Raw genomic sequence first — 20278 nt, 5'->3', positions numbered from 1 at the left:
AAGAGGCAAGTTTTCTTTTTTTGGAAGAATATTTTTCACTATAAAAGACTGTTTTTCTCTGTAGCAAGAGAAAAAAAAAATGTTAGTATTTGTTTGAAAATATTTTATATTTCTTAGCAAATATTTCAAATATGACAATTAGTATACTGCCACATGACAGATATATTTCAGTTTTTCAAGGGAAAAGTTCAATAAAATGAAATCAAAACATGGTTTCTTAGGCATTCAGAGGAAATTTTTGCCCCCCCCCCCCCAAAAAAAAAAGTAGGTTTCATGATATTCCTCTTTCTCTTCTATGTACAGAAAGAGAGAGAGAGAGAGAGAGAGAAGGAAGGAAGAAAGGAAGAAAGAAAGGAAGAAAGAAAGGAAGAAAGAAAGAAGAAAATACGCAGTAATCACACATTTAAACTTACTTTGTCTTTTTTGGGAGGGATGCACCTAGCAAGAAAAATTTCTCATCTCTTCATTGAGAAATAAGTGAAATAACAGATCACAGAAACAGCTTAAGACAATGAAGTATGAGACAGCTATTTTGGGAACTTGTATAACAATCACGGAACAGCAAGTGAAATGTTGTCTGTTTAACATAAGAATAGTAATTAAAAAAAAAAAAAAGATTTTTTAATCCAACTGTTCAGTTTATAATATTCAGAACTTTGTAGAGCTTTTGCAGAGCATCTGAAAGAAACAGTACTTGCTTATCTTGTAGTAATTTACATTATGTAGGATCAAAAGTCAGGTTAGAATAACACATGTAAAGGGAAATTGGAGAGTTTCAGAGTTTCCAGAAGAAAGTAAATACTTCTGGCCTAAGAAGTGCCAAAAACAGTGGGATACTACAAAGGAGAGTACCACGTGGCTGCGCCACTCTATCACTCTTTGCTAGTGGTCATTGCCAGAGTCAGCATAAAGACACCTTTCACTAGATTAACTTTTCACGTGACATTGTACAGCTGTTCTTCAGTTTTTACACTCATCTTTATTAAGGTCATGTGTGACTAAAAGGTGAGTAAAGATAGCAACCAGTCCATAAACAGGCGTGAGAGGTAGAAGAAACAGGTGACAGGCAAAGACAGGTGATCAGGCAAAACAAACAAACAACAAAACACGCAAGCAAACAAACAAACAAAAAATGAGTAAAGTGCTAAGTCTGTGTACTCATGCGCTTAGAGAGAAACACAGAGATGATGATGTTTTCACTTTTTATTCCATGCTGTGTTGAAATCAAATGTACCTGTGAATTCCTTTTGGCATCATTTAGATAAAGATACCAAGACAAATACGTGTGCATCCACTGGGAAAAATATTAAAAAAATAAAAACAAAAGAAAGAGAATTTTTAAAAGTGAGCAATATATATATATTTTTTTTCATGTTGGAGCTATTTTTGTCTTGTAACACAGAACAAGAGTTTGTACTATACACTGACTTTTTTTTTCTTTAAAAAATAAACTGTATCTCAGCAACAGCACATGTACCATGGGTTGTTACAGGTGCTATGTCCCTTCTCCCTTCTTTTTTTCTCTTAGAGTAAATAAGCATTTAGGGCATCATAGAGTTTGTGACATTGACATTTGACATATCTGTAGCTCATTTGTTTCCGTTTTCATCCCAAGAGATTTGGGGGGATTTGTAATAAGAAAATAGATAATTTCAACTTGAAAAAAAAAGGGGGGGAGGGGGGTTTATTTTTATTTTTTTTTTCTTAAAGGTATTCTATCCAGTACATTAAAAAGTCAGTTATTGTGTAATAGAGAGAATACCACAGCTAAATCATTTACATACATTAAAAATAAGCATTTGAACTGATTCTTCCATTATTCTTGCAAATTAAGATGTATCTTTATTAATGTTTTCATGAATATATTTAGCTACAAACAGTTGATTATAAAATAGAAAATTAGTCAGATGCTCTTATAAAAATATTTAGATTTTGGCATCCTACAAAAAAAAAAAAAAAAACTTAAAACTCAGTTTCCTCAGTTTGGGCTTCTTGGACAAATTTCCCCACTGTCATCCATAATGTTCAGAATCTCTAAGATAAAAGGTGAAAAAAGTGATTAATACAAAAAGTAAAACAAAACTTAAAAATATATATACTATTCAAATTATGAAAATATACATAAAATGAGTATTAACCCAAAATAAATTCATAACTAATTGGTATTTATACACTATTATGTGAGCACACAATTATCAAACAAGTACCCTGTCACTTTGTTACACAGATTTCTATGTGTTTTTGCTAAAAATTGCTCAGAATTTCTCTGAGTCGGGACTCACAAGTGACATCAGTTGTCTCTAAAAAAAGGACTTAAAACATCAAACAGTATTAGCAAGTGCCATAGACTTTTTCAAAAATAGCATTTTTTGTGTTGAAAAAAAATGAGTTCCAGGAGAAAAAGAATGATGATTTGTTAACTGTAGCTACATTCCAAATTTTTTAGTGTAGATATATTTAAATATCAGCAGGTTTCAGGCACAAATAGAAAATATTGTTATTTAGTTGACTCAAAGACATTTTCTTTTTCCCCCTAAGGTCATCATATTGATTCTGGCAAAAGACTGTAAATATTAAATCCTCCAGTCAATAAGCTTAATACTGACTTAAAAAAGTCAATATATGTTTACTTGCTACAAAATAGCAACAGAACTTACCTTGGTATACTCTGTAGAACAGTGTCTTTGTGTCTTAAAGGAATGGAAATGTTCTTTGCTGGGGAAAAAAAAAGAAGGGGGGCTGGGTAAACACTTTCAAAACTTTGAAATGAACAACATTCCTTATTGGTGAGTGCATTTCTGCAAGTAGAATTGTAAAATATGAGATGAATAATAGCAATTCCAACAAAGTTGGATGTTTTAAACAACTTCCTTTGAAGAACTGGTCATACAGAAGACTTGATAATAATAATAATAATAATAATAATAATAATAATAATAATAATCCAGAACAAGGGACAAAAAACAATAAAATGACGTGTGAAAGTGTGAAACAAAAAAAAAAAAGCTTCAATCTTTCTGAAGGTATACATCTCAGGCAACCTTAACCATATGCTGTCAATTCTCCTCTCAAGATACAAAGAAAAATAAAATAAAATCAAGCGAGACATACCAGAATGCAATTCCAAGATCTGTTCAGAAAATGTAATACGGAGATGTAGCAAAAATACATTTAAATATCATAACGATGAAGCAGAACACTTGGTGCTTAAGTAGATGAGAGTCAAAAAGGAATTAAAGATGGTTGAAAGATGTCTTCAGCAGAAGGATTTGATGCAATCTCAAAATTTTGCACTTTTCATATTCCAAATGAAAGTATTTGTTTTAGGACTTGACTGTCTCTCTAGGAAGATTTTTTTCCTTCAGTGGACATATGACTGGAAGTCATCAGTGTGTTTATTTAGTTTAGTGGTCTGATTTTGCTCATTTCTCTTTAAAATCATTCAGAGATGGAGGAGGGTGAGCAACAAGATAGGAAAATTATCAAAGGTATGAAGATATTCTAATCTTGGGATGACTAGATGTAGATTCAATTGTATGTTATCAATATATAATTTACATTTTTGAGTGTCACTGCTTTACTACAAAATGGTGTGGAAAGACCTCTCTCTCAATCCACTTTCTTATATGTGTTCAATCAAACCATGTCCTGTCACAGCCATGGTTCATGCCTTTCCAAGGCCTCAGTTAATGAACTGCTTGTTCAATTAGACACTTGAAGGCTGATGTGTTATTTTCCCTTTTGCACTGTCAGAAAGAACAATATGCATTATGATTCCAGAGTTTATAAAGTTCAGATGCTCCACCATATGGGTAGCACGGAATGTTCACTGATGGTAAAAACTATTTGCTACATAATTGTCCCCAATAGAAGTTTAGTTTCTCAATGTGTTTAAGACTATGTGGGACAAACTATTTGTAGTGAATAATTCACTCAATGTAGCCAACCTGTAATTGTACAAACAGAAGTGGGAAGAACATCTATCAGAAAGGTCAAATACATTTTGAAAACTGTCCATCCAGTGGGAAATAGGTGGGGGGGGTTTCATCTCAATATTGACATTATTGTCTGATAGACATTATTAGCTGGTAAGATCAAGCACAGGTTATCCACACTCAGAAAGATAACGTACTGAACCATATGACAATCGATTTGAAATATCTTAATTTAGTCTCTAAACTGAAGTATTTCTGTAATGTTAGCAGAAGTAGTTAGGTAGTTCCTAGGATATCAAACTGGGGACTGAAAAGTCAGCACATCCAACAAAAAGAAACAAAGACAAAAAGATATACATGAAAGAATACCTCAATCTATATATCTCATATCTCTTATTACATAATGAGTTGAATCTAGCTAATATATATACAAATTATCTCAAATTGCAGTACATATGTGCCAATACACAAATGTTAAAAATAAAATAAAATAAAATATTAATTTCTTAATATAAATTTGGGGCTGTATATGCTCAGAGACACCTATATTACAGAATTACTGAACAGTTGAGATTGGAATACACTTTAGATCACCTAGTCCAACCACCCTGATCAAAGCAAGGAAAACTCAAGCAGGTACTTCAGAGACATGTCCAGTCAGTTTCTGCATCATAGAATGGTTTGGGTTTGAATGGTCCTTAAAGATCATCTAGTTCTAACCCTCCTGACATGGGCAGGGACACTTTCCACCAGACCAGGTTGCTCAAAGCCCCATTCAGCATAACCTTAAACACTTTCTGGATGGGGCATCCACAACTTCTCTAGCCAATCTGTTACTGTATTTGATTGCCCTCATAGTAAAAAAAGTTGGTTGTGTTTGTTTTTGTTTTTAAATGTTTAAATCTAAACACCACCAGCCTGTCCAAGAATATGAAATTATCCAACCCAGGTGCAGGAATTTGCAGTTCCCCTTGATGAACTTCATGAGATTCCTGTTATGTTAGGAACAGATATATTACCAAAGATAAAAACACAGGGCAGTCAAGGCAAATTTTACTAAATGGTGAATTTGCTTATCCACTAAAACATTTTGAAACAACAGATTATAGTTTCCATGTTTTTCATGTTTGCCAAAATTTAATAATCATTATTTACTTTCCTAAAGAGTGGCATTTACTTTACTAATTGATGGCATAAATATTAACCGGAAGCTACCATGATTGCTTATAGAGTTTTTATTGTTTTGTTTTGTTTTGTTTTAATAATTAAAAGAATCAATTTGAGCTGTGGCATGATGCTGAAATTAGAAGTAATTTTAAATCCAAAATGCTTTAATGAAATGATTTATTAAGATATTAATCAGAATTTATATTTAAAATAATTATATTTTAAAATTAATTACAGTTTGGGTCTTGTTTTGGTTTTGGTTGGTTTTAATTACACATAGAATTTATTACATTATTAACAGTAATACAAAAAGAGTCTGTGTGCCAAAGCTATGTTCCCCCTTCTCATAGGAAGATAATATCGTTACTACATAAACATACCACCCAATTAAGAAATTTTACTTTCACAGAATCACAGAGTCAAAGAATGATTGAGGTTGGAAGGGACCTCTGGAGATCATCTAATCCAAACCAGCTGCCAAGAAGGTCACCTAGTGTACCTTGCACAAGATCTCATTCAGGTGGGTTTTGAATATCTTCAGCGAAGCATACTCCACAGCCTCTCTGGGCAACTTGTTCTAGTGCTCTACCACCCTCATAGTAAATAAGTGCCTTTTCTGGCACTTAATTCTGTAAACAGGTAAGGAAAGCTGGCATTTAGTTCATTTTCTCTCACTTGGTCACAGATTTTAAGGGATGAATCTATAGCTTCCTGAGTGAGTAAGAACGGCTTCAGGAGAGTTCCAGTTTCTGTTGTTCTTCCAGGAACTATTTAAGTATAGAATAATAGAATTCAGAATAAGGTACTTCAATGGGATATCTAATTCCTTCCCCCGCTGTAAGGTCAGTTGAAAATGCTGAAAATACATTACAGTCTGGGTAATTTCTACAGTACAATGAGGTCTTCACTGTTAGCTTTTCTTTCCCGGTCTGCCAGCAGAAGTTATGTGGCAAGCAGGAGTAGAATGGTTGTGGAATCCTAATAGCACTTCCACATGAATGAAAATTCATGCCGAGGCGACCGGCTCCGGGGCAGACGCGTGCTGCAGCGGAGCGCGGGATCGGGACAGGCAGGGCTATTTTTCGGGCATCGAGCCTACGTGAGGGAGCCGCCAGGCACCGGCAGCCCTCGTGAGGGAGGCTGACGAGGCGTAGGCGGGGCCAGCAGCGTCAGCGACAGCTCCTCCCCCCGGCCATTCAAAGGCAGTCCTTAGGGAGCGCGAGCGACCAGGAGCGCGGCGACCAGGGCCGGCAAACAGGGAGTGACGCGGCAGTTAGCGAGGCAGTTGGCGCAGGCAGGGCGGAGCGCTCACACCTGCCCATAGGGACAACTCCTCTAACGGCACTCTCCTGTCAGCTGGGCTACAATGGTCTCCACCAGGCACGGTGCCTTCTCTAGGAAGTCAGTGCACACCCAGACCGACTGCCCGTCCAAACATGCGGCAGTTCAGGTCTCCGGATGCGGGGAGTGTATGAGCCTCTTGCTGCCATCGGCGGGAGGCAGGGAGACTGCTTGCGTGAGGTGCGAGCAGGTGGACGACCTGGTCCGCATGGTGGCGGAGCTCAAGGAGGAGGTGCAGAGGCTGAGGGATATCAGGGAGTGCGAGCGGGAGATAGACTGGTGGAGCAACTCCCTGCAGGACCGGAGGGAGAGGGACCAGGGTGAGACGCCCCAAAGGGGGGTGGACCCCCTGCCCTGTTGCCATCGGGCAGAGGGAGGGGACCTGCGAGTTGAGGAGGAATGGAGGCAGGTCCCTGCTCGACCTCGCAGGAGATGCCCTCCCCTGCCGGCACCGCCTTCCCAGGTGCCCTTGAACAATAGGTTTGAGGCCCTGGGGCTCGAGAGACCCGTGGGTGAGGATGAGGTAGGAAGCCTACCCAGGAGGATGCCTGAGGTGAGGAAGTTGACTCCACGCCTCAGGACTGCCTCCACCAAGAAAGAAAGAAGGGTGATTGTTGTGGGCGGCTCCCTCCTCAGGGGAACGGAGGGCCCTATTTGTCGGCCTGACCCCACACATAGGGAAGTCTGCTGCCTCCCTGGGGCCAGGGTCAGAGACGTTACCAGGAAGCTTCCAAACCTGGTTCGCCCCTCTGACTATTACCCGCTTTTGATAGTCCAGGCTGGCAGCGATGATGTTGAAAAGAGAAGCCTCAGGGCCATCAAACAGGACTATAGGGGACTGGGACGATTGGTGGAGGGAGCGGGAGTGCAGGTGGTGTTTTCGTCTATCCCTACGGGGGAAGGGAGAGGCACGGAGAGGACACGGAAAGCTCATGTGGTTAATAGGTGGCTCAGAGGCTGGTGCCAGCATAGAAATTTTGGGTTTTTTCACCATGGGGAGCTTTACTCGGCACCCGGCCTGATGGCCCCAGATGGGTCTCTATCTCCAAGGGGAAAACGGATCCTAGGCCAGGAGCTGGCGGGGCTCATAGAGAGAGCTTTAAACTAGGTAAGAAGGGGGACGGGGCTCAAACAAGGCTTGTTGGAGCTGTGCCGGGGGAAACAATGGCTAGGCCGGGGAAGAAGGCGATGGCCCAGCTGAAGTGCATCTACACTAATGCACGCAGCATGGGTAACAAACAGGAGGAGCTGGAAGCCATTGTGCAGTAGGCAGGCTACGACTTGGTTGCCATCACGGAGACGTGGTGGGACCGCTCCCACGACTGGAGTGCTGCAATGCCTGGCTATCGGCTCTTCAGGAGGGACAGGCAGCACAGAAGGGGTGGTGGCGTGGCTCTCTACATTAGAGAATCTTTTGATGTTGTGGAACTCCAGGCTGGGAATGATAAGGTTGAATCCCTGTGGGTTAGGATCCGTGGGAAGGCCGGCAAGGCTAGCATCCTGGTGGGGGTCTGCTATAGACCGCCGAACCAGGATGAGGAGACGGATGAGGAGTTTTATAGGCAACTGACAGAAGTTGCAAAATCATCGGCGCTTGTCCTCGTGGGGGACTTCAACTTCCCGGACATATCCTGGAAACACAACACGGCACAGAGAAAGCAGTCTAGGAGGTTTCTGGAGAGCGTGGGAGATAGCTTCCTGACGCAGCTGGTCAGTGAACCTACCAGGGGTGGTGCCCCGCTAGACCTTCTCTTCACAAACAGAGAAGGACTGGTGGGAGATGTGGTGGTCGGAAGCTGTCTGGGGCAGAGTGACCACGAAATGGTAGAGTTCTCTATTCTTGGCGAGGCCAGGAAGGGGACCAGTAAAACTGCTGTCTTGGACTTCCGGAGGGCTGACTTTGAGCTGCTCAGGACGCTGGTTGGCCGAGTCCCTTGGGAGGCGGTTCTGAAGGGCAGAGGAGTCCAGGAAGGCTGGGCGCTCCTCAAGAAGGAAATCGTGATGGCACAGGAGCGGTCCGTCCCCACGTGCCCAAAGATGAGCCGGCGTGGAAGAAGACCGGCCTGGCTCAACAGAGAGTTGCGGCTGGAGCTTAGCAGAAAAAAGAGGGTTTATAATCTTTGGAAAAAAGGGCGGGCCACTGAGGAGGACTACAAGGATGTAGCGAGGCTGTGCAGGGAGAAAATTAGAAAGGCCAAAGCTCATCTGGAGCTCAATCTGGCTACTGCCGTTAAAGACAACAAAAAATCCTTTTACAAATACATCAACGCGAAACGGAGGACTAGGGAGAATCTCCATCATTTACTGGATGCGAGGGGAAACCTAGTTACTAAGGATGAGGAAAAGGCTGAGGTGCTTAATGCCGCCTTTGCCTCAGTCTTTAGCGGCAATACCGATTGTTCTCCGGACACCCAGTGCCCTGAGCTGGTGGAAGGGGATGGGGAGCAGGATGTGGCCTTCGCTATCCATGAGGAAATGGTTGGCGACCTACTACGGAGCTTGGATGTGCGCAAGTCGATGGGGCCGGATGGGATCCACCCAAGGGTACTGAGAGAACTGGCGGAGGAGCTGGCCGAGCCGCTTTCCATCATTTATCGGCAGTCCTGGCTATCGGGGGAGGTCCCGGTTGACTGGCGGCTAGCCAATGTGACGCCCATCTATAAGAAGGGCCGGAGGGCAGACCCGGGGAACTATAGGCCTGTCAGTTTGACCTCAGTGCCGGGGAAGCTCATGGAGCAGATTATCTTGAGGGTCATCACGCGGCACTTGCAGGGCAAGCAGGCGATCAGGCCCAGTCAGCATGGGTTTATGAAAGGCAGGTCCTGCTTGACGAACCTGATCTCCTTCTATGACCAAGTGATGCGCTTGGTGGATGAGGGAAAGGCTGTGGACGTGGTCTACCTTGACCTCAGTAAGGCTTTTGACACCGTTCCCCACAACATTCTCCTCAAGAAACTGGCTGCTCGGGGCTTGGACTGGCATACGCTTCGCTGGGTTAGAAACTGGCTGGATGGCCAGGCCCAGAGAGTTGTGGTGAATGGAGTCAAATCTGGTTGGAGGCCGGTCACTAGTGGAGTCCCCCAGGGCTCGGTACTGGGGCCGGTCCTCTTTAATATCTTTATTGATGATCTGGATGAGGGCGTCCAGTGCACCCTCAGTAAGTTTGCAGATGACACCAAGCTAAGTGCGTGTGTCGATCTGCTCGAGGGCAGGAAGGCTCTGCAGGAGGATCTGGATAGGCTGGAGCGATGGGCTGAGGTCAACTGCATGAAGTTCAACAAGGCCAAGTGCCGGGTCCTGCACCTGGGCTGCAACAACCCCAAGCAGAGCTACAGGCTGGGAGATGAGTGGCTGGAAAGCTGCCTGGCCGAGAAGGACCTGGGAGTATTGGTGGATAGTCGGCTGAATATGAGCCAGCAGTGTGCTCAGGTGGCCAAGAAGGCCAACGGCATCCTGGCCTGTATAAGAAGCAGTGTGGCCAGCAGGTCGAGGGAAGTGATTGTGCCCCTGTACTCGGCTCTGGTGAGGCCGCACCTCGAGTACTGTGTTCAGTTTTGGGCCCCTCGCTACAGGAAGGACATGGACGTGCTCGAGCGAGTCCAGAGAAGGGCGACCAAGCTGGTGAGGGGTCTGGAGAACAAGTCTTACGAGAAGCGGCTGAGGGAGCTGGGCTTGTTCAGCCTGGAGAAGAGGAGGCTCAGGGGCGACCTCATCGCTCTCTACAGTTACCTGAAAGGAGGCTGTACAGAGGTGGGGGTTGGTCTATTCTCCCACGTGCCTAGTGACAGGACGAGGGGGAATGGGCTAAAGTTGCGACAGGGGAGTTTTAGGTTGGATGTTAGGAAGTACTTCTTTACCGAAAGGGTTATTAAGCATTGGAACGGGCTGCCCAGGGAGGTGGTGGAGTCACCATCCCTGGAGGTCTTTAAAAGACGTTTAGATGTAGAGCTTAGGGATATGGTTTAGTGGAGTACTTAGTGTTAGGTCGGAGGTTGGACTCGATGATCTTGAGGTCTCTTCCAACCTAGAGAAATCTGTGAATCTGTGAATCTGTAAAATCTAAGTAAAAAGGAACTTAGCACAAAGAAGAACTGTCTGTACTTCTGTTTACTGGTACTGAATAATAAAAGCATAATCAAACAATAATCAAGTAACAGCCCTGCAGGAAGCTATTTTAAAATGCATATGTAGAAGGAGAATAATGTCTTTTCCTTTTTCAGGTTATGCAGTACTATCATAGCTACCTTCTTTATAAACTTTAACTTCTTTTCACTGCTGACTCCTTGAGAGAGTAAGATTTCCCAGAATGCTTAGTCTGTTAACAGAAAGTATCATAGGCTGCTAACTGAGCTTACAGAGCTCACATTCCATTACAATCTGTAAGGATTGCACACTTGCTGGGGAGAAAAAAAAAAAAAAAAAAGCTCACAAGAAATCCCTCAGCTGAAATTCAAAAAAAAAAAAAAAAAAAGACGATATCTGCTTGCAGACTTGTTATGTACACTGTGTTAAATGTCATTATTACTTTCGTAGTGATGCATTCATCCATATTTGCAGGTCAAACTATGTAAGCTTAATGCCTTAAGAAAGGCTTCTATAGTTTACCCTATAATTATTCCTCAAAGTGATCAGAGGGTGCCTTAATTTTTGCCAGTCTTTTCAATTCTTTGGTCCTATTTCATATAGAGAACAGTGAAACTTGATTTTAACAGTTTTATTACTATTTCTTTTCTGTGAACATTTAGCATAGATTAAATAAGTACGTTAGTATTTAAATTATTTTAATATCTTTCCAAGTAATTATAATTATATATGTCCATTAATCAGGACAAGCAAAAGAGAAAGTTCTGGGAGACAGCAGACTTCTAATGAAATATATATTTGAAAAAAAATATATTTCCTCTGAATAAGTATTAATACAGAATACTGCATAGTCTAAGTGAGGGAATTTCTGTAGATATAGATAGAATAAAAGAGAAGAATATAGACAGAATATAGACAATATTATACATAGTAAAAAACGTTATCGTAGGAAGAAGTGCGTTTCCAGAGAGATGATTAATATACTCTGACTGAATATTTCAAACAAGCAGACTACTGCTTGTAGTACTGCTCGTGTACTTTCTCATACTCTCCCATTCTTATGAATTCAATGAGCACCAATGAGCACATCCAGTGTGTAATTAAATAGCTGTAAGTTAAAAAAAAAAAGGGGGGGGGGGGCGGTATCTCTAAATACATAACAAGCACAACATATAGGGATCTACTTATTAACTTACAGCATATCCAGATCTTCCAAGTCCACAATATAAAAGCACAAAACATTACAGAGCACATTTTTGTTATGCTATGCAAATATTCTTACTTATAGAGATTTCAAGTATAGTGTGATCATTTTATTTATTTTTTCAGTGCTGAAAATTAACATATCAACCGGTGTTAAATTTTGGTACATTTATTAATGATTTTATTTCACTTTATTCATTGACATGGAAGAAAAGATAAGTACTAATTAATGGACAAAAACTGTAGAAATCTATGCAAGAGAAACTAGAAAAAGTAACTCACTGAAAGACTAGTCTTAGGTGTAATTAACATTTTCCAAAACAAGGGGGGTTGTGTTTGTTTGTTTATTGATTTTTTTCAGTTGTTGTTGTTAACTATCATGCAAAATGTTTAATGAAAGAAGGAAAAAGATACAGTTTTTTTGTGCTCCTCCATCTGAGTGAATTTCCATGGCTTATGTTTCTATCATATGAAAAAGAAGAGGCAAATGTACACCACTTTTAGTTCCCATATATTTAAAATACATTTTCTAAATGAGGCTTGAAACAACATCATGATATGTGCTTAGTAGGAAAAGGTGAAGTTAGCCAGGAAGTGATGCAACATCTACACTTACAATTGTATCTGAATGGACATGACATAAATGACTTCACCTACAAATGGAGCCAAGGGACATATGTTTAAAAGTTGAGAAGTAACCTTACCAGAGACATGGGAATAAACTTCTGAAATGGGAATAATCTTCTGAATCACCATAATGACTAGCAATCTGGATATTTTAATTACAAGAACTTCCAAAAACATATGTACTTTGCAATCATAGGAACATTCCTGCATCTGAACACGCATACAGATTACTGTGGGACACATTACAGCATGAATTTAGCATGGATGACCTGTTCTGTGCTAATTGGCCACATGTATTAATCTTACTGTATGATAAATTTGAGATAGTCTAAACCTAAGACAAATTCAGACAAGATTACTCAGTAAAAGATGACAGACTATGTATACAGGCAGAGGAGCTGAAATGAATTAACTTGCTAGACCTGACAATTTGATTCCTTGTCTATAACCTCTTTGCAGGTCCCAAGAGGATTTTTCAAAAGTCAAAGTCAGGAACTCACGCAGTAACATTATTCTGTGACAGAGCTGGTTAGGACTGTTTGCAATGCATTTGTAATACATACAGACTTTCAGTTTTATTCCATAAATGTGTATAGACTCCAAGGAAACATTAACAGAAGAGAGAATCCCACTGAAGAGTTAGATCATTTGAAGATAAAAGCTAAGAGCCACAGAGGCACATAGGTGCCTGAGGGCATGACTACACATTAGCACAGAATCAGCTGGTCAAATAAAAATTAGTTCTGGTATTGAAGTTATGTATGTGTATATGCACAGTGGTATGCCAGAATTCATCAGCTCTTATGAGCAGAGAGCACAGAAGTAATGGCAACACAGGATAATGCTACGTCTACAGTTTTATGAAGCCATTTTGACCTGCTTAAATAGGGTATGTCACAAGATGACAAAGATCTAAATAAAGGACAATTACTATTTCAGACATATTTTTGCTGTATCAGCTTAGAGTATTGACAGAAATACTAAAGGGAATTACAGAGGGGATTACAAAATAATCTTCTCATGAGTGAGAAAATTCAGTAGGGGAGTTCGGCTATATAGGTGGAAGGCACTGCATTAAGTAACACCTGACTGAATTTCCAAAAGAGTATGTCTGGTGTAAATATTTGTAAAGTATTTATGGATTGCATAAGTGCTTAGATAAATGTGGCCAAGGATGAGCTCTGTCCCAAAACATATATAGACGTCAGCTTAAAAATTTCTAATATAAAATCTTAAGAAATGTTTTGGTTTTTTTTTTGTGTGTATGGTGTACACATTTCAAAAATGTTCATACTGAATATTATCTTCCTTGATTTTGTTGTATTTGTTTTAATTTTATTAAAGCTGGAAAGGTAAAGTAATTTCAAATAAGAAAGCTGTTTTTTTTTCCCCTCATATTGATCTATTTTCATCTTTTAAATTAATTCCTTTTCATGTATTTCAAAACACAAATCAAAATTGACATATAATTGTACTAAACTACTGTGTATTAAAAATATATATATATGTATTTACTATTTGAAAATATGTTGAAACATTTCCAGACAGTTACAGGTTAAAATTTATGAGCAAAAGCTCTGCTTGCAAAATCGTTATGAAATTAACTAACCATAAATATAAGCCAGAAATTGGTATAAAGTCTTCCTGTATAAAGCACAACTGTGCCCAACAGAAAACTTTCCTGTTCATCAGATGCTCATAAGAATACTGTAGTGCTAATACATGCTTCTTTTTCAGTCCAAGAATTGAAAGGTACACACTAACAGTTTTTTTTTGTTTGTTTGTTTTTTTAAATAGTATAAACATTTAAATGTTTTGTTACTTTAAAAGTCAGAAGTGGATAGAGAAGCCGTATAAAATAAATATGAGAACACACAGCTGGAAATAGATGCTAATAAGCTGCAGTTAACACTGGTTAGCAATTGGAATGATTTTGCAGAAAATTCCATATGCCAGATAGCCAAATGATATAAATTCTCTTTATCCATCACTGAAATATATTGTACCGGCTCTGTAGCCTGAATATTGTCCCAGTTGGGTTTCTAAGAGCCCAGATTAACTGGATTTAGTTATGAAATACTTACTTATTTATTAATTCATGAGACTTGCTATCAAGGTGTGTGCTCTGAATCAATGTAGGATACTACAATGACTAATGAACAAAGGCCAAGGCTCTGAGAGACTTCAGCTGTGCTGTAACTAAAAAAAATATTAGGGCTTAAATTTTGAAAGGTGTCAATATTAATTTAATATGTCAATTCTAAAATAACTTTCCATAAGTAAGTTTCCTACCTCTATGAAGCTGTTCAAATATTTCCAAATTAATTCTTACGGTTGGATTTGTCTGATGTTTTGAATTAAAAGATTGCACTCCTGCCATCACATAGGTTCCCATAGGTACCAGCAAAATTAGATCCCAAATTAAATAATCTTAATTTTTTAGATTATATAAATATCAGTTTTGAATTAATATTATGATATACAGAATATGAAATTGGATAATTTTTTTCAGAGAAATGAGCATTTCTGTTCTAATCTGTTAACATGTCTTTCCGATTTATCTGGAAATAAGATTCAATTTTGCCTATTTGAGTCTTCTGCATGCTGTTATGTGCTTTTAACAAACACAAAAATGTCCTCTTGCCTAAACTCATCTTACTATATAATAATATATTACAGTTTTCACTAAAAGTCTTAGTACAAACACTCCCTCATTGAGGAGCTCCACAAAACTAGTTTAATTTGTTCAGAAAAAGACTGAAGAACTTTTAAGCAGAATTAATATAGGCAACTTAATGTCATTGTGAAATAGTCTTTTTTTTTTTTCTGAGTTTATTCTGATTACTGTAATTAATTTGTATTCTGATTTTAGAAAAGTTAGTCTGGTGGAGCTTTTTTTTTTCTCTTTCTTTTCCTGTGAGGAAATTATGTACTTGTCTTAAAGGAAGTAAAGTTAGGGAAAGCTGGCTGACATTGAATCCACTTTATGTGCTAAAGGTGGTAACTTACGAGCACAAATTATACACTTAGTTCTTATGACCTTTTTTTTTTTTTGAGAGATTATACTAATGTCAGTGAAAGCGAAATTGTTTGACAGAATTACATCACATTAACCTTAAAATGAAAAAAAAAAAAAAAAAGTACACTTCCTGAATACTTTTACACATGGTATTTGTGAAGTTCTTATGGTGTAAATAAGAATCAGTAAGTATTAAGTCTTAGTCTAGGTGCAGGGATGCTACTACTGATGACTGAGACCTCACTCAGCTAGTTTTGCTCCTTATCACTTCACTTTTCTCGCTGTTTTGACCTTCTGACAGGGCTTCAAGCTAAGATGTGTGCCCGAAATGTCACTAAGAAGGTGGAATTTCTGTTAAAATAGGTGTTTTCACAAGATATTATCATACTGCCACTGAAGTATCACCTACATATACTTGGAAGTACATTATACTTACCTACACAGGAGATTTTAGGGCATGCAACTAGTTTTCATGTATGCTCTGTAACACTGGAAATACTATACCATTAAAGGTAAAAGTCCTGATTTTTGTGATCCCTAGTGTGATAAGTATTCTCATATTCTAGCCTTCTAAACAGTGAAGAGCTTTATTTCATTGACCCAAATTTGGCCTTGAGACTTCAAAGTCTTCAATCCTTTTATACAGTGAGAAACTATTTTATATGGTGAGTCAGAGAAAGAAGAAAAGTGTCAGTATAAAAGGAAAGTAGAATTACTGAGGCTTAACTTCATAGAAGAATGGAATAGAAAATGGTTTTGTTCTGACTTTCCATCAAGAACAATTAATCTATCGGACCTGTGGTTGAACTACAAGGAGACAACAAGAATAGTGTAACTAAGTGATGCTTTGGATCAGGTTTGCAAATTATAGTCAGTCTAATAACAGGGAGCAAATTATTTTTTAGTGCTAAAATGAAAAGGTATAGGCATGTGAAAGGAAGAGAGGATATCTGAAATACAGATCAAAGACTATCTCAGTGATTATCAGGGGATGGAACTGATTTTATTGTGTTATTTATTTCAAAAAGTGTGATTTTTTTTTCCAGATAATTCCACCAATAAACCACATTAGGAAATTGAAGAGAAGAAGCAAAATAAATCTATTTCTGAGTGTATCAAAGGCCCTTCTAAGGGATTGAATGCAAAATCATTTATTTTTCTTTTCTTATGACATCTGACTTACCTTCAGAGCAGAAGGAATAATTGTCTACCTATGACATATTTTCTGTTCTTGCATAGCCATGATTCATGGTCTCTGAGCTCATGACACAGTACTGCCTATGTATGACACCTGTGAAAGGATAGATACATCATAAAAAGAAGTTAACATCCAACCTGCTAGTGACAGTATGATGTCTTCACCTACCAGTATAAAAATGTGTTGTGACGACATAACTAACTTGCATAACATAACACCCTAACTTGCTCTTTCAGTGATTATTCTATGATATGCTAGCTTTCCAAATGGTTTCATGTCTTCCAAACCTACCAAAACACTGATTCTGATACCTGATTTTCCTCCAGACTCTTCATTTACATTGTCTGGAAATAGTATATAAGAAATAGTACCAGACTTTACAGAGAAGAATATCCGGTGGCCCTGAACTGGAATACAGATTTTCCTTTCTGGAAGTTGCCAGAGAGAATTTAGTATGAACTATTGATAATCAAATTGGTAACCCAGAAAAAAATGTGTCTTATATCTTATTTTTTGATACAGTAATGAAACAAACAAACCCACCCAAAGATTTTTGGCTGTGCATTTTGCAGTCTAGAAAACTACTGTATCTGATGCACATCTAATTTATTTTTTGTTTCTTTATCACAGCAAGTTTTGTTAGCTTTCACTAGTTTATACACATATAGCTTTCTACTTGAACATATAGAAGCCGAGCTAAAAAAAAAAAAAAAAAAGTAATAATAATTATCAGATTTGGCTGCATATTTGTTCTTCTTGTTTTTGTTTCCCATTTCTCTTAAGTACTCAAGATTTTAAAAAAATTACTGTTCTGCATCAGAATGAAAATAAACCAGCTTGCAGGTGAAACATTCACAAAGAAGTGATATTAATGTTCTAGCATGTTCAGTTTGTATTCAGCCTTATTCAAAGACCACTTTTTATTCTAGGACAATTTATTTTCTGTTTGCCTTTCTCATGGTCTCCTTCAGTGCCTGACAACTAAGTATTCTCTGGACAAGAAACATGAGTCCGAGATTTCAAGGACCATATGGGCTGTACAAGCAATCAGTCTCAGTAAACATTTAGCTATTTATACAATGTGGAACTGCTCTTGAAGAGAAATCCAGTCATTTTCATAGAGCTTGTCCCCTCATACTGATGAAATCATATTAGCTGGGAAATCCTCTAATCAGTAAGTAAAATTTATATATTTAAAAGACAAACAGAAATATTGCTGTTCAAGGAAGTTAATGGAATGCAGCATTCCATTATTCCATATTGTTGATTTTCAGTGCTGTTGAAGTATGTGCAACAGAATTGACTCTGAACACAGATTAAGGTTCCATTAGATTTATTTTCTGGCATCTAGTGAGAATTGGCTGCCTACACGGCCAGAAGTTGTGGTCTTGCTAGAAACCAAAATAGAAAGTGAAAATTACTACAGAGGTTAGATATGAAGTCATCAGGATCTAGACACTATAGCTACATGAAAGTCAGCTAATTTCTATTGAGGTACCTAAACTGTTTTAAAGGTGCCAAGCCATTTTTGTGGGTTTGATCTGCCTGTGGGGATCAAAACTACCTAACAGTTTAAGATCTCATTTCAGTAGGAATTAACCACTTACTTCACTTGGTGACTGTTTTGACAAAGCAGTGTTACAAGTAAATTCAATTTCAGTTGGAATAAAGTGCTTTAAAGTTAGTTACTGATTAAAGACATTTTCCATGAACCAAAGATGATAGAAAGTCTTATCCAAAAGCAAACACTAGTATTTTCATAGGGTCTATTGGAAGGAATATTCTATGAACAGAGGTTTTGGACCAGACATAATTCAATGTGCTGGATATGGCCTGTGTTGCCCATAATTTTCTATGCTAATCCTTATATTTTTGACATTGCTAAAATTAACTATACAATCATTTTTAATACAGTATGATAACTAGTCAATGCTATTTCCTAAATGATTTCATCCACTTTGAGCAATCACATTTGAATTATGTCTATTGAAATCTGATTTAGAAACAAAATACAGAAAACAAAACAACAACAACAACAAAAAAGGAAAGAAAATGGAATTCAACCTGATGTATTCAAAACCTATCAAAAATTGTGAATTCAAAAAACAATCCTCAGCCTAGATAATATAAGTACAAATGTCTGTTTCCGGACAGATGTGATGGAATCTAAACTGTCTTTGACACACATATGATCCTCCCTTCTCTACCCCCACCCCCCAAAAAAGAACAAAATCAGAAGAAAAAGAGTGTTTAGTGGAGAAAAAATGTATGTCATAATATCCATCCAGCTGGTTAAAGGCTTAGGAAAAGATTAATAGTTATACTGAAAATTAAAATGTGAATATAATAATGTAATTTATACCATTTTCATTGTAATTGAGAAGGTGTAATGGGAGAGACCGATGCGGTTAGAAATGTGCAAGTAATGAAATACTTCAAATTGTGAACACATGGGTAATTAAAGGGAAACTAATCTCATCCAAAATAGTATTGGGATTTTACTAATCAAATGATAATGTTAATCTTGGTATCCGAGAAAGCAATTTTCTATTCCAGACATTTTGCAGTTTTATAATGCATGATGTTTGTTGCTGTGGACTTTAATTGGGAAATGTTGTTTCAGGGTCTGCTCAAGATGCAGACTGACACATCCTAACAGTGCATTATTTAAATGATTGAATTGAATTTTATTTATTCATTGTATTTACCATCTATCATTTTGCACACTGTAAAAGTTCTATTAAATTTATCTAGCAACATATATGAATATTTTCCATGGCCAATCCTAGTAAAACCACTTTCACGTCTTCTGAGTAAATATATATATCTTTTTTTTTCATATACAATAAAGATGGAACAATGAGATGCCACAAACTATTATTTAAGTTATAGTTCAGCTTTCTTTTCCCTTTGGGAAACCCTCATAGCTGGGTATTATTATTCAGCAGAAAGGTGCTGAAAATGTTACCAGACCTAGGAAGAAAGAAGTCACTATCCTTCATTTGAAAATGAAATTGCGAATAAGCCTAGTAATCGCCACTCATAATTAGAGGACAAGATATCAGACCTCAAAGTCAGACTTCAAAGCCTCCTTGACCCTGTGTTCCAAATACACATATATAGAGAGGTGTGAGGGAGTCCTGTCTAAGAAGGAGTTGCAAGCACTACTGATCTAATTTTTATAATCTACTTTTCAGATACCCATAATTATTTGTGTTTGTACTAAACAAGGTCAGGTGATGATTTTTATCTTTTGTACCTCTGAGTAAAAGCTACCAAAACAATATGTACAGTAACATATGCATACTTTCCAAAACATACTATGAAAATAAAACAAAACAAAAACCAACCAAAAAAAAACACCTCTTCTATTACTTTTTATAACCATATTCCAAATTATTATAATTCCCAGTCAACGAAATAGGAAGCTAAATTGAAATAACTAGTTTGGAAACTTTCTGTAGAGTTCTGATACAAATTTTTCTATTGATTTCCAAATTCATTGGTAGTTGATCCACCTGTCATTGGAAGTGTATGCTTTGCCAAGTGTTGCACTACAGTACGTTGCATTAAAATTCTGTTTAATTTTCTCTAGGCTGCTGGAAAATATGTTAAATTAACATTTTGTTCTTTTAGTTGTGTTAGTGATGATTCCACGTTTCCAGTCATATCAATTTTTACTGAGCATAGATGGGCATTACAGAA

General features: G+C 38.2%; 1 protein-coding gene across 6 annotated transcripts in view; it reads right to left on the bottom strand.

Moving 5' to 3' along the window:
• Positions 1-1233: 1233 nt before the first annotated feature.
• LOC310898358 (uncharacterized protein) overlaps positions 1234-20278 on the bottom strand; it is a 222535-nt gene continuing 203490 nt past the window's right edge. For 2 of the 6 annotated variants that reach the window (XM_083833281.1, XM_083833288.1), the window contains exons 3-4: positions 2658-2715; positions 1234-1294 (exon numbers count right to left, since the gene is read on the bottom strand). In XM_083833281.1, coding sequence (XP_083689407.1) covers positions 2692-2715 — 24 coding nt within the window. In that variant the 3' untranslated portion in view covers positions 1234-1294; positions 2658-2691. Of the gene's footprint in view, positions 1295-1684; positions 2716-15880; positions 16667-20278 lie in introns of those variants that run through there. The other 4 variants (XM_083833284.1, XM_083833289.1, XM_083833275.1 and 1 more) reach the window with 4 other exon arrangements.

This window comes from Anser anser, assembly GCF_964211835.1.
Source record: "Anser anser genome assembly, chromosome: 4".
Classification (NCBI taxonomy): domain Eukaryota; kingdom Metazoa; phylum Chordata; class Aves; order Anseriformes; family Anatidae; genus Anser; species Anser anser.
This window is presented reverse-complemented; position numbering and strand designations above follow the sequence as displayed.